This window comes from Sceloporus undulatus, chromosome 3 (assembly GCF_019175285.1).
Source record: "Sceloporus undulatus isolate JIND9_A2432 ecotype Alabama chromosome 3, SceUnd_v1.1, whole genome shotgun sequence".
NCBI classification, from domain to species: Eukaryota; Metazoa; Chordata; class Lepidosauria; order Squamata; family Phrynosomatidae; genus Sceloporus; species Sceloporus undulatus.
Genome location: NC_056524.1, coordinates 208,441,453 through 208,468,002, shown reverse-complemented (window position 1 = coordinate 208,468,002; position 26,550 = coordinate 208,441,453). Strand labels below are relative to the sequence as shown.

At 39.6% G+C, this 26,550-nt stretch overlaps 1 protein-coding gene across 1 annotated transcript in view; it reads right to left on the bottom strand.

The window, feature by feature from the left end:
• The window catches only part of COL17A1 (collagen type XVII alpha 1 chain), a 98,433-nt gene extending 74,877 nt beyond the window's left edge, over positions 1-23,556 (bottom strand). Inside the window, 8 exon segments of the mRNA XM_042458495.1 lie at positions 1,610-1,657; positions 2,228-2,263; positions 4,361-4,408; positions 4,860-4,991; positions 8,849-8,947; positions 10,967-11,011; positions 11,708-11,773; positions 23,494-23,556. Coding sequence (XP_042314429.1) covers positions 1,610-1,657; positions 2,228-2,263; positions 4,361-4,408; positions 4,860-4,991; positions 8,849-8,947; positions 10,967-11,011; positions 11,708-11,762 — 463 coding nt within the window. The 5' untranslated portion in view covers positions 11,763-11,773; positions 23,494-23,556.
• Between the last annotated feature and the right edge of the window lie 2,994 nt (positions 23,557-26,550).

Genomic DNA, 26,550 nt, shown 5'->3' with positions numbered 1-26,550 from the left:
TCAGTTATCTATCAATATAGTTATCAGTTATCTATCTATATATAGAGTATCTATAGCATGGCACTGGGGCTTGAGTGTTGAGCCACAGTGCCATGCTATAGATAACTCTCTCTCTCTCCATATATATATATATATATATATACACACACACACACACACGTATAAAATAGTTATAGTTATCAGTTATCTATCAATATAGTTTATCAGTTATCTATCTATATATAGGCATCTATTGTCAGGGATGATGGGAGTTGTGGCTCTTCACCTGGCCTGGAACTCACCACCTGGTTGTGCACCACGCTGACCAGTTTTGGCCAGTTGTTATATCTTTGCAAGAGTTGCAGAGAACAGGCTGAAGACCCCGACAAACTCTCCAAGCCTTCTCACTCTTGCCTCCACAGAAGTCTTCACCCTTCTTCACCAGGGTCCTGCTGGTTCTTGTAGCTTCACCCAAGACACCAGACAACTCAGTAGTCTTATATAAAAGATCTACTTTATTCTACTATATACACAGCTCCAAACAATACTCAACTCCTCACTCTCCAATACAACTACAACCCACACAATCCACTACTACCCACAAAATGCATTGGGATCTATAGTCATTATTATAGCCATATAATCATGGTACCACCTACTGTGGTCTGTTTCCACCCAGTAGGCGTGTACATCATTCCCATTGGTTCTCCTTGTTCATCCCACAATTAATGATTTCATCATCTCAGCCTTGACCACTTAACAATTGTCAGGTGTATCCAATTATCCACTCTGCAATTCTTGTCCTTGGCATTCAGCACTTGTTAATTGTCTTACCATTCACACCTGTGTGGTTCTCTATTGGCTTCTGCTGAGTCACTCTGACTTTCACATACATGTTTTATTTCTCTTACTGTATGTCCCATGTTGCTTTTTCCTTAACAATATATTCCACTTAAAGTGTCACGACAACATCCTGTGGAATTCTATTGTTTTGTTGCGTTTTGTTTTGCTTTTGTTTAGTGAGATCCAAGATCTTCCTGACTGAGAATACTATCTGCCCCCTCTACAAATCCCAGAATTCCATAGAATGTTGCCATGGCAGTTAAAGTGGACTATAGCACTATAAAAGTGTAGCGTGATAAGGAAATAGGCCTGCTACTAGATGGACAGCTCCTAGCCTTTGCAATCAAGCACCATGTGATGCTATTATATCTTGACCTCCTTAACACTTTTTTTTGTGGAGAAGAAAGACTTGGAACAAGTAGTAGGAAACCACAGAAGGGTTACAATTGCCTAGCTCTCTGCAATATTCTGTGACTAAATGAGGCAGGGTAATTGTGTCATAAATGATGCATTGTGTATCATCCCAGTACACATACACACCCTTCCAAGACTGCACCATGTGTCATTTAGCAATTGGATTATAAGGACTCCCATTTCCAGCAATATATTTTTGTGACCTTCTATACTATTGTTCCCACAGATTAGGGAAAATATTTGATGACATCATGGAAATGCAAGAGCTACCAAATGGTCAAAGGATAAGGTCACCAGCTGAAACTCATGGATTATTGATCAAAGAGATTCAGCCACCTTTGTTCTAACCCACAAAACCAGCAGCAATACTTACACCTGGTTGATGGAGAAGCACTCTGCAGTCTCACTCGGATTTCACTCTCTGTAAAAGACAAAAGGAAAAAGAAAGCTTTTTATAAAGTGGGATATTTGTTGGTAACTTGATGTCCTGTACATATCTTTGAATGCAGAAGATGTATTGTAAAGGACTGATAACACTGGCCTGTGGTTTGTCAGGCTCACCTCCCCCAAAGTTTGATGGGGATAGTACATTCATTGTGCTTTGGCATGACTTGCTTAATTGCTTGTTGCAAATGATTTTACTGCAATGATGGTATGACCATGATGAAATTGTATTATGCTTACTTTCCTAGGGCCCTTTCACACATTTATAACACCATGAATCCCTTATCTGCTGTAATTCTATCATAGGGAATTTTGGGCTTGCAGTTTAGGGAGGGGTATTTAAAATCCTTTGTCTGAGAGCTCTAGGGCCTTCCCCAAACTGCAAAGCCCAGTATTACATAGGACTCAGACATGAGAGTTAAAGGGAAATCATTGTGCTATAACTGTGTTGTGTAAAAGGTCCTCCAGTCCTTGTACCAATCTCATCTGCCCACAATCACACCTAAATTAATTTATTGAATCCCTGTGATGTGGATATATTACTTACCTCGAGTTTGGCTTCGCCCCCTAGTAGCAGAGGAACCTGTTAAAAAATAAGGGGAAAAATATTAAATTTTGATTCATGAAATGTAAGAAAAAAGTGAAAACAAAAGAATAAAGCTTCAAAATCACAGCAGAAACAAAGCTTAGAATATGGTGGCAGGAACACTGTATCAGCTAATACTGTACTTCACTAAGCAACTTCTTCTGGCCCAAACCTCACAAATCTGAAGGAATCATCATTCAACAATGTTCTGATTGCTGTCAGAATGCCTCTCCTTCTCCCCTTGCAGCCAGTGCCTAAACAAAGTAGTTGCGGGGTGAGTTATGATTGTGTCAAAATTGTGACTAAGTAGCATTTGTCAGTGGCATCATGAGGAGGATGGGGGGGGGGGGGGGGGGCCCCACCCGGGGTGACCCCCAAGGGGGGGGGTGATACCACTGCTCCTCAAACATCTGTATTTTGGCTGAAATGAGCTGTGGCATTTGCCTGTGCCTCTTTAAAATGCTGAAGAGATGGGGTGAGTGGGGTGAGACTCAGTGGGAGGAGAAAGGAGAGACCCCAGGATTTTTGGTTTTTTTAAATCAAATTTCAATTTTCAATTTTCAAATTTTTAATTTTTTAATGTAAATGTAAATACATGTACATGTAAATACATTTAGGCTGTGTGCATGATAATGTAGTTTAAAGCTATAATTTTAATTTTGCTAGTTGTTTTATGTCACAATTATTACCATTACTTTCAGTGATATACAGCAATAGTTCTGTGTTACATAGTTATTGGATTTACTGCCCTAGGTGCAGAACCAGGCATACTAATGGGGCAGACGAAGACAGGCAGCTGGTTTTAGGTGTCATAGGTCCAAAACAGATTGAAGAAATAATCCAGTTTGAACCACTTTAACTGCTCAGTCTCAATGCTGTAGAATTATGGGAACTGTAGTTCTGTAAGACCTTTACCCTTCTCTCTCAGAGAGCTCTGGTGTCACAATAAACTATGGCAGGATACATACCGCCAAAATGTAGCGTGGTGGTGGTGATTCTAGGGTTAGGGAGTGCACACCATTCACATACTCTCTAACCCTAGTATGTCCTCCGTAGGTCAAAATGGCGGCGGCCAGTCTACATGGGCACCGCCATTTTGACGTGACGGCCATGCCGCTTCCAAAAGTCACAGCTCTTTTCGCCATGCATATTGCTGGCATGGCCTTTACACGGCCGCGCCAGCAATATGGAAGAGAAAGGGGCCGAGTGGCCCCTTTCTCTCTTTCCCTGCCGCTGTCGGGGTGTCCTGGGACATGAAGCCCCAAGGACACCCGGCATTTTGCCACTTCCCCGAGGCCTGGAAAAGTGGCGGATCGGGGTCTCTAGGGCTGCCGCTGTGGCCGCTCAGGCCAGCATTCATCGGGGAAAGGGGCAGTTGCAAGCCACCCCAAAGGGGCGGTCTGTGTCCCACCTATAATTCCCAGGATTTCCTATCACTGAGCCAAGGAGTTAAAGTGCTCTCAAACTGGATTATTTCTGCAGTCTGTTTTGGATCATAGAAAGGTAGCAAATTGTTAGGTAACTTATTATTATTATTATTGTTATTGTTATCACCAAGGAAAAGTAAAAAAATAATCATGAGGCTTTCTCCCACAGATAGGAAACATTGATTTAGAGAAGGTACTATTTGCTTTTCCAGCTCAGGAAGAAAAATGTCTTCATTCATCTCTGTACTAGGGCTCAGGTACTTGCAATGGCACCAAAGGAATGGAATGGGAGTTATTTTTGTAGTGCACAGATTTTTTTTTATTTTTCTTTGTTAACATTTTATTACAAGTTTCTTGAAAAACACAAGACAATATTTTTAATTAAGCATCTCTGCATTATGCACAGATATCAGACACATGGATCTCTTTATCTACTAAGAGCATAACTATGAAGGATGAAGGCAATTTATTTTAAATAAAAAATTCCATACCAGGATTAAAAGTGATAATTTAAAATATATGCAAATCAGTGACATTTGCATAATTTATTCCAATAGGAGAATAAGAAGATTCTTGAACAATAAGATATTAAGATCCCTGACCATAATCCATTAAAAATGCACAGGTCCCCAAGTTGACCTTCATAGTATTAATAATATAAATTTACCATAATCTTTTCTTGGAAACTCTGGAGAAGAATTTGCACTGGAACTCCCTGTAAAAGAATGAAACTATTTAATTTAAAAACTTGATTACATGTTGTTCTATTCTGCAAGGGACAGTCAAGTAATACTGTATCACAATGATGCCACATGTCAAAGAATTAATAAATAACATTTGATGCTCCAAAGAACATATGTAGAAGAGTCATTGGTTAATCTACAACAGAAATGAGGAAGCAAATGACTAGCACTGTTGAATTGTTATGTTAGACAACCAAGCATCATGTTATAATCCAAATGGCTGAAACAATCAGGAATACATAGCACAGCAGCTGTTTTCCATTTCTTGGTCTACAAGCTACAATAAGCCACTGGACGAATAGATGGATACAAAACAAGTGAGTTCTAGGTACTGTAAATGGAAGTATCCACTGACAGGCTCCTAGTATAACCAGAATGATTGGTCAGTATAATCCAAATTCCTGTTTTATTGATACTGTGTACCTTCGTATGTAGCATGGCGGGTAGCATAGGTTTTTCGTTCAAAAGTTGAGCCAGGTGATTTGGGAAGTGTAGAGGAAGGAGTGGTAGCTTGCTTGTAGGAAGAAGAGGAGGTATTCATTCTAGAGTTTCCACCTATAGATGAAACAAAACCTTCTCAGATACATGTTCAAAAGTGGATTTGACTGTGATGGGAATGACAGAGGTTCCTTTTAAATTTCTAGCCAAGTGCGGTCAACAGGTGAGCCACAAAGCCTCGCTACACTCTCTGTGTATATATCCATAAAGACATGGGTTGTAGAAAAGCCATCTCTGACACTGAAGGGACAATTTGGCTAACATTAGTGCCAGACATATCTTGGAAAAGTTTTTTCCAGAAACCATCCAGTCTCATAACCACTTACCATTCTGCAAGTGGTAGTGCAAAATGATAACAATGCCAAGCTCTGATTCCAGAGAGTTAGCAGCCTTTTCCTCAAAGGGAAGGGCCCATAACATGTTGAATCAGTTTTGACCTCAGTATTTAAGATGGTAGACTTGCTAGTAATTTTTAAATTAAATTTATATCCTACCTTTCTACCAAAAATGGCTCTTAGGACAGGTAATAATGAAAATATGTTGTTGAATTCCCATCAGTTTTGATCATCGCAGGCAATTTTGATAAATGCTAGGAATTTTAGCCCAAGAACATCTGGAGAGCCACGCAATCCCCTTAATTGCCCTGGACCATTATCTGGGCACAACCAATATAAATTCAGATTCTTTCATTTGGCTGTTCAACTGGCACTGTCTTTAAATTACAATGTAAATTGGCTTTGGAGTTGGTTAAATTTACTCAAGGGGATTCTGGGAGATTTACAAAGCCTTTTAGCTCCCAAATAACCCTATGTGGTAGGTTAGGTTGAGGCAGACTGTGTGAGCTCACCCATTGAACAGCAACATAGAAGATTTCCATACCTGCTAAAATGTCCCTAAAACATCACTCAAAGGTGGAAGAATTGCATGTGCCTGGAAGCCAGGCGTGCTCTCTCTTACGTACCTGAATCGTTGCAAGGGGAGCAGATTTCCTATGAATGTAAACTTTGCATTCATAAGAAATCCACTCCCCAGGAACTATTCAGGCACGCAAAGGAGGGAGTGACATTTCCTTGATAATTGAGAAAGAGCACTTGGCTTCCAGACACACACACTTCCTCCACATTTAAGCGACATTTCAGGGACATTTTAGCAACGATGCAGGCAGGTATGGAAATCTTCATATTCAAATTACTATGTTATCCTTAGAAAGAAGGAAATGGTTCTAAGAACATAGAATCATAGAATCTTATCTTTGATAGAGGGACAAAAGATTTGGGGTGGGATTCACAAATTAATATCTGAGTTTTAAATCATTCCAGGGACTCTAATGCATGTGTCCTGGTAGTCAAGGTCTGCTGTCTCAGCCGAGGATTTCCTCTGCCCCATCCCGGATTCCCTTTTCACTTGCTGCCCCTCACTCCTGGAACCTTCTTCCCCCACAAGCAAGAGCCATCACTTCTTTAACCAGCTTCAAAACGGAGTTGAAAACCATCCTGTTCAGAGAAGCCTTCCCAGGCATTGCATAATTGTCGCTTACTATTTGATTTTTTTTGGTGCCTGCTATGTACTGTATATGCATTATCCTACTTGAGAGTATGTATTTTCCCTGGAAGAAGATTAACCATCCATTATGAAGCCAAGCCCTCCCTCCAGTCCCTCTGCCTTGGTCCAGGCCTTGGAGGTAGAGAGGAACTGCTGGACCTCTTACCCTTTCCCTCCACTACTCTCTTCTCCTTCTGTGTCATGTCTTTTTAGATTGTAAGCCCGAGGGCAGGGAACCGTCTAACTAAAAAGATTGTATGTACAGCGCTGTGTAAATTTACAGCGCTTCATAAATAAAGGTTAATAATAATAATAATAATGTGTCCTAAGAGGCTGGAAGCCACGTCAAAACCACGCTCCAGTCCTAAGGACTGGAACACAGCTTTGGCACAGCTTCTGACCTCTTAAGATGCATGCATCATTTAAACAGCATACCTCCAAAGTGACCCGAAGCAGCTTTATTTTGGCTTTTCTGTTCAGGCCCATAGACTGAATCCTAGTGGATTGTATCTGAATAATTTCTGCCACTTCCTGCTGGTAAGAAATGGAATTATGTTCCTTCCTTCTTTCCTCTGCCAACAAAAAGGTCCTGCCCTTGAAGACAGATGGCATGGATTTTGTGCTCAGAACCAGAGTGAAGCTTACAAAAAGTCATAATGGGCAATGGGGTCATTTTTGCCCAGCATTGGTGACATAACAAAACACAAACTGTGCCTGGAATAATATGGGTAATATGCAGTTTGACAGAAGGCCTGGCAACTGTATAACTCTGCCCTTTGGAATTTTGTCAGCTCTTCAAACTGAAGCATAGCTGTCATCTAACAAAACACAGTCATGTGAGTAATTGGTGGATGTCAGCCTCCAGTTTGTGAAAATGGGCCCTTTGTAGTCTCAGCAGGGGTTTGTTCTTGTACATTTGTTTGTAGCTCTGGAACTAGTATCATTCAGTGGCTTCCCCATTAAACTGTCTTAGGAACAAAGAACTGTTGTTAGGTAACCTTTGCTGACTGCCTCCAACTCCGGCTTTACAGTGGTACCCCGGGATACGAAATACCCACGTTACGAAATTTCCGGGATACGAAAAAATCCCATAGGAAATAACTGTTCCGGGTTACGAAGGTTATTTCGGGTTACGAATAAAATTTTGGTGCTTTTCGGTGCTTTTTTGCACGAAATCGCGGCTTTTCCCCATTAGCGCCTATGGCATTTCGGCTTGCGAATGCTTTTCGGGTTACGAAAGCGGCGGCGGAACGAATTAATTTCGTAACCCGAGGCACCACTGTACTCCACTTTTTAAAGCCAACTTGCAAGTCAGCTTGCAAAGATGCAGAACATCAAGGGCTTATTAACTCAAGAAGTTTGAGCTTGTTTAGTGCTGCTTTGAGTAGCATACCTCCAATCAGAGCTGTTTCATTTTGGGAACTACAAGTCCCAATATCCCCTGTTCTTAATTCACTGTGGATTAGTGAGGCACCTAGGGAAATGAACAGTTCCAAAAAAAGCCACTGCAGTGAGAGGCACTGAAAGAAAACACATTATTTGTTCTAGATTAATTAGCTGAATTTATATAACTTTGAGAAGGTGAGTATGTGGCTTGTGGAGACCAGAGGCACCTGGGGCCATTCATGTTGGTAGGGTGGTCATTCTGCTCTGGGGTTTAGTCACAAGTTGGTTTAAAAACAGATTCAGTAACCTGGATAGCTCCTTTTAACTTTATACCCAAACCTTAAGCAGATACACTACCTCAAAGAAATGGACCCACACCTTACTCCCAGTCACTGCCACTGTGAAATTTGTATGGGTTTTGTTCTGTGCAGCTACATAATTCAGGGGGCGGGGAAACCTTTAAAATAGCACATATTCTTGGGGCTCTCCAGAGGCCAGTAAGAGACAAAGAATGCCTTGAACCCCATTTTGGAAGAAAGGCAGGATAGAAATAAATGTTTTAATTTCATTCAGGTATGGCTATTCCAAATTTGCTTATGTGCAATTACTTTTTATTGAGAGCTGTCACACTCGATCCCTTTGTTCTCCCATAAGGTGAACCAATAATATAACACCAAGAAAAAGGTTGAGCAGTTATCAAGAGTCCGAGGAAATATAATTCGGTGATGTCATTTTGTATAAAAAATGGTTTGGATAAACCTCCCCCAAAAGAGGTATCAATAAACACCTGCAAATAAAAATAATTTGTGGTAAGCGTTTTTCTTCCATGGAAGGGCTCCCAAGGAAGGGTTTTTTCTTTCCTCTCTGCTAATCATTTTAGAATGGTAAACAATTCTGTGACCAATGCATTCTCTTTCCTTCCCACTTTGATTTATCCGCCTCCTGTGATGTTGTTTTCATTTGCTCCTAGTTTGGGAATTACTTACTGGCTGTGACATAGCTGCTGCCATGGGTGTATGTCCTCTTTTCCACTCCACTCCCTCCACTATAAGCTGTTGTTTTGAGTCCACTGCTCCCACCTCCTTCTGTCAAAGAAAATACACAAAAAAGACACTGTGGGTGAGAAAAAGCAGGGACTGTGACAGAAGAATAGGGGCCTTTCAGTGTGGCCACATGACCTAAACACGTTTCTTACATATCTGACAATGTTGAGAATATTTGTTGCCCATTTACTGTATATACCCATGTAGAAATCTAGAAACTTTAGTCAAAAAACTGACCCAAAAAAACCTGAGTCAACCCATCTATAGGCCAATGCAAGTACTGTAATTAAATTCTTATTTAAAAAAGAACTATCCACAACTGAAAGGCAAGAGTGTAATCTGTCCTGGAAGCAGTGACCCACCTCTACTCTCTCAACAATCCAGCCTCTAGGGTGAGCACAAACAGTTATGCCTGCTGCTATTTTGTAAGTTCTTTGGCATCGTGAAGTCAAAAGCTTTCATGGCTGGAATCTATAGTTTTTTTGTGGGGGGGTTTTCATGCTATGTGGCCATGTTCTAGAAGAGTTTATTCTGATGTTTTGCCAGCATCTTCTCTGAAGATGCCAGCCACAACTGCTGGTGAAACGTTAGGAATAAACTCTTCCAGAACACGGTCACATAGCCCCAAAACTCCACAAAAAAGTATTCTTTGGCATCATTTCCCCTTGCTTCATCCTTTAGATCCTTGGTTACATGCCCCTAGGTTTTACCCTCGACTTATCTGAGGGTCATAGAAAAATCCATAGTTTTGGCCCCCAAAACTGCCCTGAACTTATACATGAAGTCGACTTATAGTCAAGTATATACAGTAGTTATGTTTTCAACAAAGGGACAATGCTAGAAACAAAAATCAATGCTAGAAATGAAAATGAAATTAAAATAATTAAACAAGGCTTGAGGGATAGAAAGGGGTGAAACTCAACCAGAAGAGTTTGTACTCAGCACTAAAAAGTGCCACCAAAAATTACTCAGGTAACAGACTGAAAGCTAATAGCTTCTGGCCTCACAAAAGCAGAGACAGTGGAGTAGGGGGTTATTGAACAAATTAGTATATGTTGACAAAGAATATTACCACTTATATTATTTCAGTGCCATTTGAAATTTGGTTTAATTATAGGTTCTTTCAGAGATTAAACAATTATTAAGGGCACATACAACATAGTCTCAGTGGAACCATCACTCATGTAGGTCATCTCAAATTATTTACTACATTTTAAAAAAACTAATTTTTCCTCCAGGAAGGTCAAGGTAGCAAACATACTTCTTTCGTTTCCTGTTATCTCTGATTGTTTTAATGATTTAAAATGTATTTTATTATTGCCATGTTGGAATTATTATGTTGATTTTTTTAAAGAGGGAGGGGATTGTGGGATTTATTTTATTATACTGTATGGATTTTATTGTTGTAAGCCACCTTGATCTTATTGGAGAGGCAGGGTAGAAATTATTATTATTATTATTATTATTATTATTATTATTATTATTATTATTACACAACAAGTACAGGCACAAAAGTTCTAAAAGCCAAAGACAGCCAACTACTTTAGTTAATATCTCATCCCATCCACAGCTTTCTAAGTTGGTACTGCAAAGGAAGTTATATAGGACCAAAGCTAGGGAACTTAGCAGTCCTGCTTGGAAGAAAATGTGAACTGACATTGTGAATGAGTCAAGGAAGGAGATCAATCGGTTTAAAATATGTACATATATTCTCACAAGTCATCATGGATCAAAATAACACAGGGATTTGGATTTTATTTCAAATTTTATTTTGAGCCGTGTCAGCTTCTATGAGCTGACATACCTTTTGACATACCTTCTGTATGAATTCTAGAAATGTACATATACTCATAAAATAATCCACACAGACCCTAGCTAACTTTGATCTCTGTCTATAGGTAGCATTTCAAAAGAGCAACTGGAAATAAGACTTTTTTCCGTCTTGGATCTGTGCCCTTCAAGTCTTGTGTGTGAGAGAAAAAGACACAGAGAGCAGAATAAAGTGAATGCACAATTGCAGTCAGACATGCTCAGACTGAATTCTATATAGCCAATACTCACTGGGGGGAAGAGATGTCAATCTGGTGGTAACCGTTTCTGTAATAACTGTGAATAAAGAGGGGAAAAAGAAAGAAAAACATGAAAGATAAGCACATGGGACATAATATGTCAGGACATTCTCCCCGCCAGCTCTACTGAGATGAACAAGAGGTACATAAGTTATCACTAAAGAAAGACTTCTGTTTCAGAACTTCATAACTGAAATTGAAGTGTGAAAGAAAGTCAGTGCACAGGTTTGAAAATTAATTGGAACATTAACATTTGGTTAGTCCAGAGAAATGCTGAAATCTCAGTTTTATAAGCACAGTACTTAAAGTATAGCAAGACGCCACTTTTCTGAAGAAATTCAGCAGAGCCAATAAACACCATCTGTGAAAGTGGCTACATACTCCTGAAATTTCATATGGTATTAAACTCTTATTATCTTTTTCTATAGAGTCAGATGATTGAATTCCTTCTTCCAATCCATATAAATAATTCTACTTTTTAGAAATACTTGGGAAGTTCTATTTGGTATCTGGGTTCTGTTTTAATTCCACCACAGGCCTGATCCACACGTATGTTTTGGAGGTACTGTAGATGATTCATTCAGATGGTGAAAGGATCTCTATGGCAAAAGATCTACAGTTACTTGTACAGGATGTACCGCTTAATCCCATGAATATTGAAGGGAAAGGTGACCATAACAATGGTTGTAGGAACTGATTAAATCCAATTATTCTGAGAAACTATTTTACTTACGTCTCTCTGTGACTTCTGTTCCATCCCGTTTGTTTTTCTTTGTTACAGCATCCATATCATTTCTATCTGAACGTGAAGAATAAGAGAAAAGATCAATACATTTGTGACTTTCTAGTTGGTATTTTCTCTATAGCGGCATTGGCCAGTAAAGTTATGACCCATTCCTCATTTTTCAAGCATTGTCATGTTGGCCCCTATAATTTCCTCCTTCTGAATTGAGCATTGAGAATTTCATGTGACCAGATTAGATGTACATAGATTGTAAAGTGCAAGTTGCACAGTGTAAGTCCATAAAATGGACTGCAAATTAAAAGGGATATAAATTTACTTGTTTACATTAAGAAGCATTGTACACATGCAGAGATGCTATTGTATAAATGTTTAGAGGCACTTTGTCCTTTGGTCCTTTCTTCTTCCCCCTAAAATGCTCCAGTCTCTCAATGTTGCCAGATTTTTAACATTCAAATCTAATAATCCCCCAGTTCATTTTTCCAGGCCATGGTCCTTGAAGAAGGGATAATAAACAGAGCTCACAGTATCAAGTTATAAATAACACAGTGGCATGGAAATAGTTACCTTTGGAATAAAGAGGATATAGCAAAGTGACATTTCAAAAGTAATGTAATAATATAACTAATATGAGTTTTTTACTTGAGCTGTGAGTAATGGTTTCTAGTTTTGTTCAAAAAGCTACCTTCAAATAATATTTTTGTAGGCATTTTTACAGGCTTTCTCTCATTTTTATAATATTCTCTTATCAATCCTAAGGGTTTTTCCCTCATAAAAGTAGCAGAAAGTAATAGAAATATATAATGATCCACAAAACATGCAGTGTGGAAAATTACTTGTTTTCATTGACTTACAGCAATAGATTACTTTTTAATCACTGAAAGAGTAATGAGATGCATTCCTTTAAAACAAACAAACAAAACTCAAGCTCACAACCCAAGCTCAACTAATAATAGAATAATCGAGGAGGCACAATTTGATGGTTCAGTTTTAATTGCTTTAGCCTATAAAGCAACAGTGTCATCTAGTGGTAATTCAGGGAATATTTGTCAGTTTATTCTTTTCTACCACCCGCCTACATTTCTATTTGTAGCTCCGCAAGTTGTTTTTTAAGGCCTTCATTGAGACTTTATTTTATCAGGGATGTCACTGGGGTCAATAATATCCCTCGGTATAAAATATATAACAATGATATCATGGATGGGGCAAACTAAAAAATAAAATATACTGTGCTGTAAACATAGATAGGAGTCTTTCACACTTGCACTACTTTGATACTTCTTTAATTGCCAGAGCTCCATCTTAATGAATCTTGGGATTTGTAGTTTGATGATGTTGTTGGAATTCTCTGTCAAAGAGCTCTAGTGCCTTATCAAACTCCCAATCCTAGGATTCCATATGATGCAGCCATGATAATTAATCTAATATAAAATTGCTATGAACGTTCAGTGGGAAAGAGACCATATAATGTAAGTACAACAGAACGTATACTCAGAACTTGGAAAAGTAACTTTTGGGGAATATAATTACCAGAATCTCTCAGCCATTATGGTCACTGGCTTGGAGATTTTGTGAGTTGCAGTCCAAACAAGTAACTTTTCCAAGCACTGAGTATAATAATGATGAGCTGTGAAATTACTTGTACTGTACCAACATTAAATTTCACAGAATGTATGAGCCAGCATGGTGGAGACCAGAGTTTCAGGAATGGTTTGAGTGATGGACTATGACTCTGGAGACCAGGATTTGATTCCCACTTGACCATGAAACCCACTGGGTGACCTTGGGCAAGTCGCATGCTCTCAGGTTCTGGGGAAGGCAATGGCAAACCTCTTCTGAACAAATCTTGTCAAGAAAACCCCATAATAGGATTGCCTTAGGGTCCCCATAATTCAGAAAGGACTTGAAGGCACACAACAACAACAACAACAACAACAACAACAACAACATAACCAGAGCACACATTTCAACAGAATGGGTTGGACAAAGGAATGACTTAATCCAGTACTTATCTTGAGTACACACACTTATTGAAATCAGTGAGATTCTCATTTGTTTAATACATAAGATGCAGTGATTTTATTCCCCTAACATCTGATGCATAACCCCTGCCAACTTCCTACAAATTGCCCAAAACTGAAACCAGAAGGGTTTGGGGTGCTGGTGCAAACCCTGATTTTAGTGCATCTGCCCTAGCAGGACTAATGTTGATTTTAGCCCACACTTGTGATTTCTTGTTCTTTCATCACCTTCTCTCTTTCTTTGTGGTGACAGAAGTTTTGTTCTCAACATTCCAGGCAAATCAGCTGTTCACCCCACACATTCAAACCAGAGTTTGGGCAACTCTAGACCTATATCTACCAGGAACATACAGTACATCTTTCAGGGGCATAATTAGGGGATGCAGAGAGTGTGGACCACACCAGGTGACACCCTCAGTGGGGTGACACAACCGCTATCCACACATCTGCCTTTGGGCAGAAATGGGCTCTGGCATTTGCTTGTGTCCTTTTAAAAAGCTGGAGATGGTGTGAGGGGAGTGAGGCTCAGTGGAAGGAGCAAAGAGAGGTCTCTGGCTAAAAAAATAATTTAAACATTTTTTAAAAAATTAAATTTAATTAAATTTAATTTTTAAAAATTATTCTTTTTAATTTTTCTTGAAAAACATTATCTCTTACCAAATTTTCACTTTAGCCACATGAAACTATGTACATGTAAATTTAGGCTATGTATATGATATTGTAATTTAAAGGTGTAATTTTTAATTTTGCTATCTGTTTATGTCACAACTGTTGCTATTACATTCGGCGATATACACGAATTATGATTTATGAGTAACATTGGTATAAAAAACATTGCTAAAGATTCTATATGCTGTGTTATGGGAGGAGGTCAACGCCGGGGTGACACCATAAGTTACTGCACTGGGTGATGCCAAACCTAGTAATGCAAATGCATCTTTTGGTATTTCTCACCATCATAGGTAGACTCTAAAAAGAGTGAGCATATATACATAAACTAGATTTCAGAGAGAGAGAGAGAGAGAGAGAGAAACCTGGAATACCACAAGGCAATTCAAATCTTATTGTCTAAGAGCCCCTTCACATCCCACAATTATCATTAACTGCCATGGCTGCATCCTATGGAATACTAAAGTCTTTCATCTGTGAAGGCTCTCTGGCTGAGAATTCTAAATGTCCTCCCTAAATTGCAAATCATGGGGTTCCATACAATGGAACCATGGCATTTAAAGTAGAATAATGGTACTATAACTGTAAAGTTTGAATCCCTGTGTAATACAGTCTCTGTGTAATACTGGAATCCTGGTGGTGCAATTGTTAAATGCCAGTACTGCAGCCATAGGTTGTAAGTTCGATCCCAGGCAGGGTTCCAGGGTTCACTCAGCCTTCCATCCTCTTGCAGATTAGTAAAATGAGTACCGAGCTTGTTGGGGGCATTTGGTTTACACATTGTAAACCACTTAGGAAGTGCTAGTTCACTGAAAAGTGGTAACGAAATGTACTTGCTATTGCTATACAGTTGGCCTTCCCTATCCATGAATTCTTTGTCCATGGATTCAACCATCCATGGCTTGAAAGATATTCATCACTGAGGATATACAAAATATTTTTATGGTGGCACAAAAGCTAGGTAAACAAAACTACTTTAGTGCATAGATTATTAGCTGGTATGGAGAGAGCCAGTGTAGTGCAGTGGTTTGAGCATTGGACTATGACTCTGGAGACCAGGGTTCAGTTCCCTGCTCATCCATGGAAACCACTGAGTGAACTTAGATGAGTAACACACCTCAGCCCCAGAAAATTCCATGATAGTTTTGCCTCAGGGTTGCCATGGGTCGGAAATGACTTGAAGGCACACCAGAACAACAATGGAGTTATAGATCATAAAAAATTATGGATCGTTCTTTTAAAAATGAGTGGGCCATAGCATTTGATTGTCCTGGTGCATAACCTGTATTCAGGCCAGAATATGCAGGAACAGAATGGTTTCAATTTGGTAAGAGGGTCTGTCTGTGTAAAGTTTATGCTGAACATATATAAATCAGGATTAGATAAGGGAGGCATGAAAATTTAAGATATGCAGATGACACCATGCTACTAGCAGAAAATAGCAAAGGCCTGGAATGATGAATGAAGAAAGTCAGTACAAAGACACATTTAGAGATGAATATTAAGAAAACAAGAATAACGACCACAGGTGATTTACATAACTTTAAAGGAGATGATGAAGACATTGAAATAGTTCAGGATTTTCCATATCTTGGCTCAGTCATTAATCAAAATGGAAACTGCAGTCAAGAAATCAGAAGAACAATAGGCAATGGAAGGGCAGCTGTGAAGGAAAAAGACAAGGTTCTGAAGTGTCAAGATGTTTTGAGGAATTACTAAAGTTAGGATTGTCCATGCCATTGTATTTCCCATATCTATGTATGGTTGTGAAAGATGGACATTACAGAAAACTGATAGGAAGAAAATTAACTCATTTTTAAATGTAGTGCTGGAGAAGAGTTCTATGGATAATATGGACTGCTAAAAAGGCAAATAAATGGATCCAAAAGCAAATCATGCCTGAACTCTCTAGAAATCAGGATGACTAAACTGAGACTGTCATACTTTGGCCATGTCATGAGGGGACATGACTCACTAGAAAAGACAATAATGTTTGGCAAGGTGGAAGGTAGTAGGAAAAGAGAAAGCTCACATTCCAGATGGATAAGAGTCCATCAAGGAAGCCACAACTCTAAGTCTGAAAGACCTGAGCAGGGCTGTTGAGGACAGAATGATTTGGAGTCTCTTATTCACAGGGTTGCCATATGTTAAATTCAACTTGACATCAGCTACCAGAAACAAATGGGATTGTGGCCCAATGCAATGAGTACACTGGAGAAGAGAAAAGTTGCAGCACCAAGACCCACTGTCCTTCCCTACCGCCTATAGATTGCATTCATAGACCCTGTACACATACAAATGGACTTGAATAACAGTCACTCTATAATAATTCTGGAAGAGCAGGTCTTGAAAGAATTGAGTGAGCCCTACATGCTTATCATTGTATAGCCTCTAATGCACATCTGTTCTTGCCAGGAGGCAGAGTAAAGCAGCCCTCTTAGGCAGCAGATATCAGGCACCATGAAAGGGCAGCAAAAGATGAAATAATTGTTGTTGCATTTTGATTGCAAAAGGTGGAACGTGGTATTTGGATGATTTTCTTCCTCCATTGCCACAGTGATTTGGTTTTGGGTACGGTGAGCCTTAGCTACTATTTGCTGAAATCATAAACATTTTGGAAACAGGTACAATGGGTGTGATTGCATTCCTCCCACCTGCATACATTCATTTAAGATGTGGAAATGGTTCTGAATCTAATTATTATTAGGATACCTTTGAAAATGGATTGGCATGTGCTCAAAGATTGATAGCTTGATTTAAAGTTGAAGAGGAATTTCCCCTCAGGCCACCCTTGCTAAAAGAACCCTACAGCAGCTGCCTTGTCCTGTATGCTTGTACCAAAATACAACTTGCTGCATTTTGTATGAGACTGCTATTGATACACTTCCCCCCTAGTTGATGTCTTCACACAGAAGATGCTGTTTCTGTGTTGGAAAGTTTTAACATGTGAAGTGGCTTTGAGGGTAAATCCATCCAAAAGCTTTTGTGGCACCCGAGTTTCTTTGCAGCTTGCAGCTATGCCCTCTTTCTCAGGATAAGGGATGCCTGAAGCACTCTGGCAAACCCACAGCTTTTTAAACCATGAGTCATAGGTGGAGTCATAATAGGAGTCACATCAGACAAGCACAGACATTGACAGAAGATGCCTAAAAGATGCACCCAGAAGGATAGAACAATAAGGTTCTGCAACCAAATCCAATCATTGGGAAGATTTTGGCTCTCAGTAGCCTCAACCTCACTGTTTACCTGCTGTTGTCTAACTTAAACCTCTTATGTATGTCCATTTCTTTGCTCAAGACTGGCTCCCAGGAGATATCATGTGATACAGAGTGCACAGAACAACAGTCTAAGGTTCAAATCCCTACTCAAATACAAAGTTCATTGAGCAACCTTGTGCCAAGCACTACTTCTCAACCTAACCTACTGTATATACTCATGTATATGTCTAGAAATTTTAGTCAGAAATTGATCCCCAAAACCTGAGATGACTTATCCAGGGGTCAATGTTCATACTGTACTTTAACTCTTATAAAAAAAAAGGGGGGGGGGACTATTCCCTGGGCAAGAGGGTAATCTGTCCTGGAAGCATTTATCCCCCTCTATTCTCTCATCCATCCAATCTGAGCACAATTATGCTTCTGGAATTTTGTAAGTTCTTTGGCATTGTTTCCCTTTCAGTCATCCTTTAGACCCTTTGTTACATGTCCCTAAGTTTTACCCTCAACATATCCATGGGTGATGTCAAAATCCATAATTTTGGCCCCAAAACATGCCCTCAATTTCTACATGAGGTCAACTTATAGTCACATATGTACGGTACCTCTCAATTTTGTATTGAGGATAAAATAGGGAGGGAAAGAACCCTGGAAGTGAACCCTAAGCTCCTAGGACAGTGGGAGGAAAAGGTAATATTTCCATTTGGTCTCATATGCTGTGATAGGGAAAATCCTCCTCCATCAACTACCAGAGAGTACTTCCAGGCAGTGTTTTAAAGCTGAATTTAAATGTTCATGTTACAAAATAATAACAGAAAACTCAAGGTGATAAAATCCTACTGTCTGGGGCTTTTGGGAACCAAAATCCAAATCTGTTGGCAGGAGAAAGGATGAGAACCACTGAGGTATTAAACAGATTTCCAAAAAGCAATTAAAGTAAGTGCATTAGATGGAATTATATTTGGTCTCAGCATTTATACTTATTATTAAGAAGGTAATGAGAACAATAAAAAATTCAGGTAAACAAGACATTAGAGATTAAAAGAACAGGCACATGGACTACAAGGAGGGAGGAAAATTAAGTTTTTATCTTAAGAGTTCTTCAAATAGAGATAATTACTCTATTCTTAAGAGTTACTTCAAATAGAGATAATAAACATGTGATATAATCATACATAGAACAAGTGATTGCTTGCACACATACTAGGTTTTGTAGAATTATGTATCAGCAATTTAGCAATGGGATGGTGTAGCTCAAGGATAATGAATGTTTTAAATACAAACATTTCATCTCCAACATCTCTGGGTGGGTGGGGGGGACTGCAAAAAATTCCTGTTGGAAAGCACAGAGAAATGCTGCCACTGACCAGACAGTACTGAGTTAGTTTGACCAATGATGAGATTCAGCATAAGGGAGATTCCTCATTGGAAGTAAGGACCAGTTCTACTGGTATGTTCTAGTCTGGTCAGTAAAAAAGAGACAAAATTGTGTCTAAGTAGTAAGTGAATACAAAACAATTTTCCAGGTTTATTCATCCGTAACTGTTTTGTAGTCACAATTCATGGTTGTGACACTATTGCCATAATTGTAACTCCCCTTCTAAACCTACTTTACCAGGCATACAGCAACTGTATTTGCTTTATGCAGCAGGCTTGGTATCATGGCTGGTCCAGGACATTTTACTGCTTGAGATAAGATATCAGAAATCATAGGATACCCAAGGATAGCAGAAATAGTAAATGGCTCCCCATTCTTAAATCAAGACTGTCCAAATTATTCACCAAGGCATTGATTACTGTGACAGAAAGCTTTACAAACACTTCTCCCAGGGAGTAAAAACATAATGGGTTGATATCAGTGGACCTGCTCCAAGTACAACTAGGTCTGGAACCAACTCAATAACAACACATTAAATAACAGTTCATCTCTATTACAGTCATAAACCAGCACAAACATTGAATAATAATGTGCTGTAATAGCAAAACAGAACTAGCTTCCTGAAGCAGCCATCTCACTCTGCCTAATGGAGGGCCCTCCCAACTTAGCATACAATATAGCCTGGAAAAGTTACTTTTTGACTACATTTCACAGAATCTTCGGTCTAGTTTACGCAGTGAACTCTGGAAGTTTTCGCCCCAACCAAAAATGCCAATTCCTGTTGACTTCCTGTTTTAATAAAGAGCCTTTCCTAGACCTTAAAAGGGCAGCAGAAAGAACACAGTGAAATGCAACCCCTCTACCCTAGGGGACATGAGGGCCATTTTTGGCCCAATAAATAAATAGTGAACCAATTTTTTAAAAAATGGGGTGAGGTCTCCTTCAAAAGGACTTGCGTGGGCCACATGTACCCATGTTCCACATTTCTGAAAGATTAGCTTAGAACTAAAATCCTTGTTAATTTTAGGATAGAAAAGGACTTGGGTTAGCCTCCTTCACTGTAATGGATCCATAATGCTTCAGCTACATTTAATAATCCCTATAACAGAGAAATAAATACTGTGATCAAACTAATTTTATAACATGGAAGACATGCTAGAACAATGTACAAATTCTTTCTGCATTTAATGGGGGTTAGTAGGTTCAGGGCAATAGGCCAGAACTGAAACACTAAGGAGCTAGCCTAAGACCTTCCAGATGTTGTTAGGCTGTGACTCCTTTCAGTCTGAGCCAGCAAAGCCAATGGTGAGGAATCTTGAGAATTGCAGTTCAACAACATCTGGACTTTGCCCATCCACCTTTGCACTACTGTAGACTACCCATTACAAGGGGTGATGAAAAATCCTAGCTCCTTCTTGACAGAGGCAAACTACCTTCCAGATTTCAGACATAGTCATTTATTTTCAGAGCTTATCCATCTTACATTGAATTGGTTCAAATCCACAGCAGTCCAAGCACATGCCAGACCCTAGCATCCAAGAGATGCTAGTGGAGTAGCCCAAAATTATCACTGGTTTTGAGCTCCATACAACTGATTCAGGAGAAGAAAAACTTGGCTTCCCCTTTCTTCTGGCCTTCTGGACAATGAATCTCCACTGAGCCTTTTCTTACTCCAGCAGCAATCATGTTTGTTGCGGGTGTGTTAACATTAAATCAGTAGTTTGTGCAGCAGGAAAGTGTGGGCAGCAGATGCATTTCTTTATATACTCTCATGGCATATTGTACCACAAACATACATACTATTTAATGTAAGTACAATGACATGTTTAGAGCACATTCAGAACAGAACCCCTGATCATGATGAATGGGCAATTCTGGGAGTAGTAGTCCAAAAGCTTAACCTCTGGGATTCCACTATTTGAACTCCTCAATAACCACTGTCTCTAATGTATATGCATATACCACAAGTCAGGGCCAGGAGCAATGAAGATGTGTCATGCCTCTAGGAATCAAATGCCCTTAGGGGACGGAACATGTTCACTGTGACACACCCAGCAAGCTCAGAAGAGCTGTTTGTAGCCTCATCTGTAGAAAAAAGCAACCATCATACTAGACGCCAAAAGCTATTCTATTAATTCTCATTGTTCTGAATATGGTCTCAAACATTGTATATAAAAGTAAAGTGATTTGCAGCACCTCTCCCAAAGATGTTTCTCTCAGCTTCTTGAAAAAGGACTATTTTGTCCATTTAGTCATGAGCTTCTTGATGCTTCAGAAGAATTATTATCATGGGAAGAGGACCCTGTCAGATCCCTTTAAGTCATTAGTGATATATTAAATTGAAAACGCACACAGGTATACCTCAGCTAACAAAACTTCTGACAAAGTAGATCCTTTTTACAAAGTTGTGTTACACCCCTAAGCCTCATTCTTTGTCTCGCTAGACATTTTTAGCAGCATTGATATTCAAAGATGGTGAAAAAACACGAGACTTTTAGTGCTGAACTACAGTAAACAATGCAATAAAACTGAAGCTGGAAAAAATGGGATATATGTCAATCCTACTATAGTTGTGCCTGCCTGCCAACAATAGGCAAAGTAAAGAGCAGCTTCCTCCAGAATCCCCTACTGAACATGCATGAAGAGCAAAACTGAGAGAAATGAGGAAAGATAATAAGCCTGCCTCACCAACTGCCACTTTCATGTTAACAAAGCACAGATCAATAAATCTGGCCACTAAAATTGACATTAAAAAGTGAAAGCCGGAAAAAAAATTGTCATCCCTGGATGCATTTTGGAAACAACCTTCAAATGATATCTAGAAGGTCCAAATTTTTTTGTTAACTTGTGCAAGGCTTATCTGGCCTGATTGTTTCATTTTGCATGTGTATGTTGTTGATTTTGGATTAAAGGTTTCCTGAAACATGTTGAACTGCTTTGCTTTTTTGTGGTGTAAGAACCTATCACTATTCTTCCCATGTTATTTCTGCCTCTAGTGGTAAATCTTCTGTTAAAGAAGCCATGTCCAAGAACACATCTACATCATTAACTAAGGTATACCTGTAATACATTATTAGGTTCTTTCCCCCATAGCTTATGGGAGGATAGTTGAGTGAATTTACTTCAGTTACAGTCAACCAGAAGGTTTTCACTGGAAAAAATGTGTCTGTTTTATAATCTCACTGGGGTTCTTAGTATTTATCAAAACTGTGCAATTTTATAATGGCTAATTAGAAGTTAAGTCCCATTTTGTTCATTGAGGCTGACTCCCAGGTAAATTTGTAAAGGATTGCAGCCTAGCTGTTACTTTTGCTATTTTTAAAATGGAAGAAACTAAATTAAGAAAAGCAAGGAAGTATGCCCAGCATCACAACTAAGTTCAAATCACAGAGATAAAGATTATGAAATAGCATTCTATTAGGATTAACAATGACCCTCAACTAATTCTCTTCTTAACTATGTTAATTTTTGAGAGTTCATGGTCCAATGTTATCTTCCTAGTTGTATACATAAAGACAAATAAGTGCAGTAATTCCTAATAAATTTATCTCTACTGATAAAAATAACTATACCTGGTACACACTTATGCCATCTTTAAAATTTTAATACAGAATTCTTTTTCTGAAAAGGAGTCTTAAGCCTTTTAGAAGAGATAGATAAAAACAGAATTTCTATCCATTGTCCACACAGTCAATACACAATACACTGGTGTGCTATTTTTGTAATTCTGTGAATTAGTTCCTCGTTATATACAGTTGTTTCATCCATCTTTTCTTGAAATGCTACATATTGTTCTTACTTGCATGATACAAACTCAAGCATATCTCTAGTCACAGCAGTAACTATGTCGTTGTGTGCCTTCAAGCCATTTCCAACCTATGACACCCTAAGGTGAACATATCATAGGATTTTCTTGGCAACATTTTTCAGAGGGGGTTTGCTTTCCTCTGAGGCTGAGAGAGTGACCCATTGGGTTTAAATGGCTGAGCGGGGATTTATACCCTTTCTGTTACACACACACACACAATATATATATATATTTCTATTATACCAGAACCATAGTGCAATGTCCAAACCACTACACCACACTGGCCCTTTACCAATAATTATATGCTAGTGAATATCCTTTTAATAACACTTTGCATGCTTACCATAAAGCCTTACTGGATCTACTGATTTTTCCCTAAGTAACTATCTGCAAAATTGGTCTGTATGCACCCAATCAAAACATGTTTATGAAAATGGTTGGTCACATTTTCAGTCTCTTATAACTCTTCTTTCAGTGTCCACTAGGAAGTTACTTTGCCCTGCAGAACCAAACTAACCTCACTATTCATTCTCTGCATCATGAAATTGCTAAAAGACATTCAAACACAGAATAAACAACCAATTCTGTGCCCATAATTTTTCTGAGATTTGTTGGCTTCCAAAGTATCCAACAGAGATGTAGAAATTGGTTCCCTTTTCATTATACTCCTTTCTTGCATTATTTACCTGAAGTGCTTCTGCTGCTAATCCTTATTGTTCACTTCTAACCCCAAATTCCAGATGTTGCTCCACAAGACCCTTTCAGCAGCACTCCTTCAGTGGGATGTTGTTTCTAAGTGATCCTCAAAAACTGCTGAATGTGTCTAGTATTTAATCTTTTTAGCCTGCCCGCCCCAATATGTAGATTCTCTTTCCAAAATCTTTTCTCCTAAACAAGTCCGAACAAAGGTGTGTCATGGTTTCCTGCCTTACTCCACCCTATCAATTATCTGACACACAATGCGTTTTTAAAAAATCTGCCTCCAGGAATCAAGTTTAACTGCTGCGGAGAAAAGCATCAGCCTACTAGCTTAAACAGATCAACCACTTGGTGCATGTAGTGAGTTTGGCCCCTGCCACCAGGCAGATGGGTTGAGAAGCCCTTTTGGCACCATGGCCAAATGTCAACAGTTGTGGCACAGAGAGATTAATTTCTGTTAGTGATTTTGTTAGATACAGTATTTTATTGCCTTAGCTTGCAGTTTGAGGCTCTGAAAAGATAAGAAGGCTAAGAGGAGACTTGGACTGGGGACTGTCACTAACCTGCTTACAGTTATTACTGGGGTGGGGGGAGAGGGTCATCCATGCGCACTCTGGTTTTCTTTGTTTGCTTCTGCATTATATGAACTTTGAGAGTCCACCTTCCATCAGCCTCAGCCTGGAAAGGGAAGTGGACCCCAGACCAGGACTGCCTCATTCCAGCCATGAAAAACTGGAATGCCACCTGGGGATAATCATAGAATTAGAGTGGATCCAGACTGATTGAAAAGTCCCAGATTTTGTTCCTGATCTTTCCAGTTTATACTGGATGAAAATAAACCAACCCAGGAAGCTGGTATAAAAAGTCTCTGATCATACTGGGAGCTGACAGAAAATATTCTGGGATAAACAATATGCATATAGATTGCCAAAATAAAATTGGGAAGGATATTTAATCTGTTTAATCAGTCTGGATGTGCTATTAGTTCTTTTGGAGCTCAGTTCTAAAATTAGCTGTGAGAGGATGCTGGATCCCATCAGCAAAGGGACTGGAATGCTTCTCCGCTGTATACCACCTGCTGCATCATTAATCACCAACAGGTCTGAAAAACTGGGAGCAAGCAATCGTGACTGCCAACCACCTCCTGAAGCTGGCTGCCATGTTAATGTGCACCTAGGAGCCAGCTTTGGGAGCTGGTTGGTGGCCATGATCACTCCTCCTCCCTCCATCCCAAAGTGCAGGAGTACTGCACATTCATACAGCAGCCCCACACAAGCTATCGCAGTTGCTTACTGCCCCCCCCAAGCCAATTGTTGTGTGCAGCTGAAGTGATCTACTGCACAAAGGCAGTAATGGAACAGCAGTGAGATGGAAGCCTATTGACAGGTTTTGCTTGTCAATTAAAATGTGCACTACAATGACAAATAGAATACAAGGCCTATCTCTTCAATGATAGGAATAGCATGCTTCTCTGCTACTGTGTCATTTCCACAAATTAAACCTGTGCTATAGAGTCATGTGTTTCAGTGTTCTGCACTGAGCGAAGTCTCAGGGGAGCTTGGAACTATACTCAGTTCTGGAACAAGACAGGATCCCACAAGGCAAAGACCTGGGCATTCAATTGTTCTGGATAGCCTACCAGGCCAAAATGCTTTGCTTTCAGAAAGGACCTCCACAGAAAGAGGCAGTGAAGTGGCACTATGTGTTATCCCACTTCAGACAATGGAACATTCTGTTCCATTCCTGGTCTAGAAAAATACTTCTCTTCTTTGTACTTGAACACATTGAACACATCCTGTAGATCTTTTAATTTCAAAGATTCTGGCACCTACGTATGGACAGTAGGGTGAAGCTTAGGGATAACAAGCTGGACCACACTAGTCCAAAACACATTGCAGAAATAATCCAGTTTGAGACCACTGGTTCAGTGCCACTGAACCAGACCACTGGTATCCTGGGAACTGTAGTTTATTGTGGCACCAGAGCTCTCTAACAGAGAGGCTAAATGTCTCACAAAACTACAGTTCCCAGAATTCCCTTGTATTGAGCCAGGACAGTTAAAGCAGTCTCAAACCAGATTGTTTCTGCAGTAAGTTTTGGACCACTGAAACAACTCTGAGCAATCCAAAAAGCTGCTCCATTCACATAAGTATCTGATTCTCATACTACCCTACACCTTGCTTCCCCCCATGTAGACATATGTATTGTTTCCACTTTGGGTGCATTTTCTGTAGAAAACACCCCTGTACAGCGAACAGAATTTGAGGAAGCAAGGAGAAACCATTCCTTGATCCAAAGGCTGAAATAGTCATAGGATTTTAGCTGTATGATTCATATCCAATATCCATCATTACTAGCAGAAATGTCTCATAGTACCAAGGAAGACTTGGGAAAGGCTGTGATTCAGCAGTAGAGCACATGCTTTACCACATGCACCCACATAAGACTGGAAAATGAAACCAGAAGTCCTGCCACCACTCAGCAGCTTATCACACAACACTCTTATATGACATGGAGTTAGTCGCATCTTTGCCTGCAGCTTACCACTTGACACTGTTGTACTCCTGGTCCACTGTACCACTGTTGGTCATTTGGAAACTGATTCTTTTTCCACTTGAAATAGAAGTTTACCACATGGACAAAAAAACCCTGACTGCACACCAGTGGGATGCTGCCAGGTTGTAGGATGCAGGTAGGAATGATCACACATAATTTGCTGCCGATTCTGCTGGGCAAGTGTGAGTCGGAAAGCTCCCAACTTTGAAAAGTGGCCTCTGAAGCATGCCTGGGTCCCAGGATGCACTCACCTAGTGGAATCGGCAGCGAATTATGTGCGATAATTCCCACCTGCATCCCACAACCCGGCTGCATCCCGTTGGGGTGCAGTTGGGTCTTTTGTCCATGCAATAAGATCCTTAATCTGCTAATGACCCTCTGTCCCACTATGATTTAGTAATCACTTTGGTACAGGGCAGGCAATGCTGACTGGGATCAATGGTCTGTTTGAGAATAAGGGGATTATTTCACAGCTAAATAAAGCATCT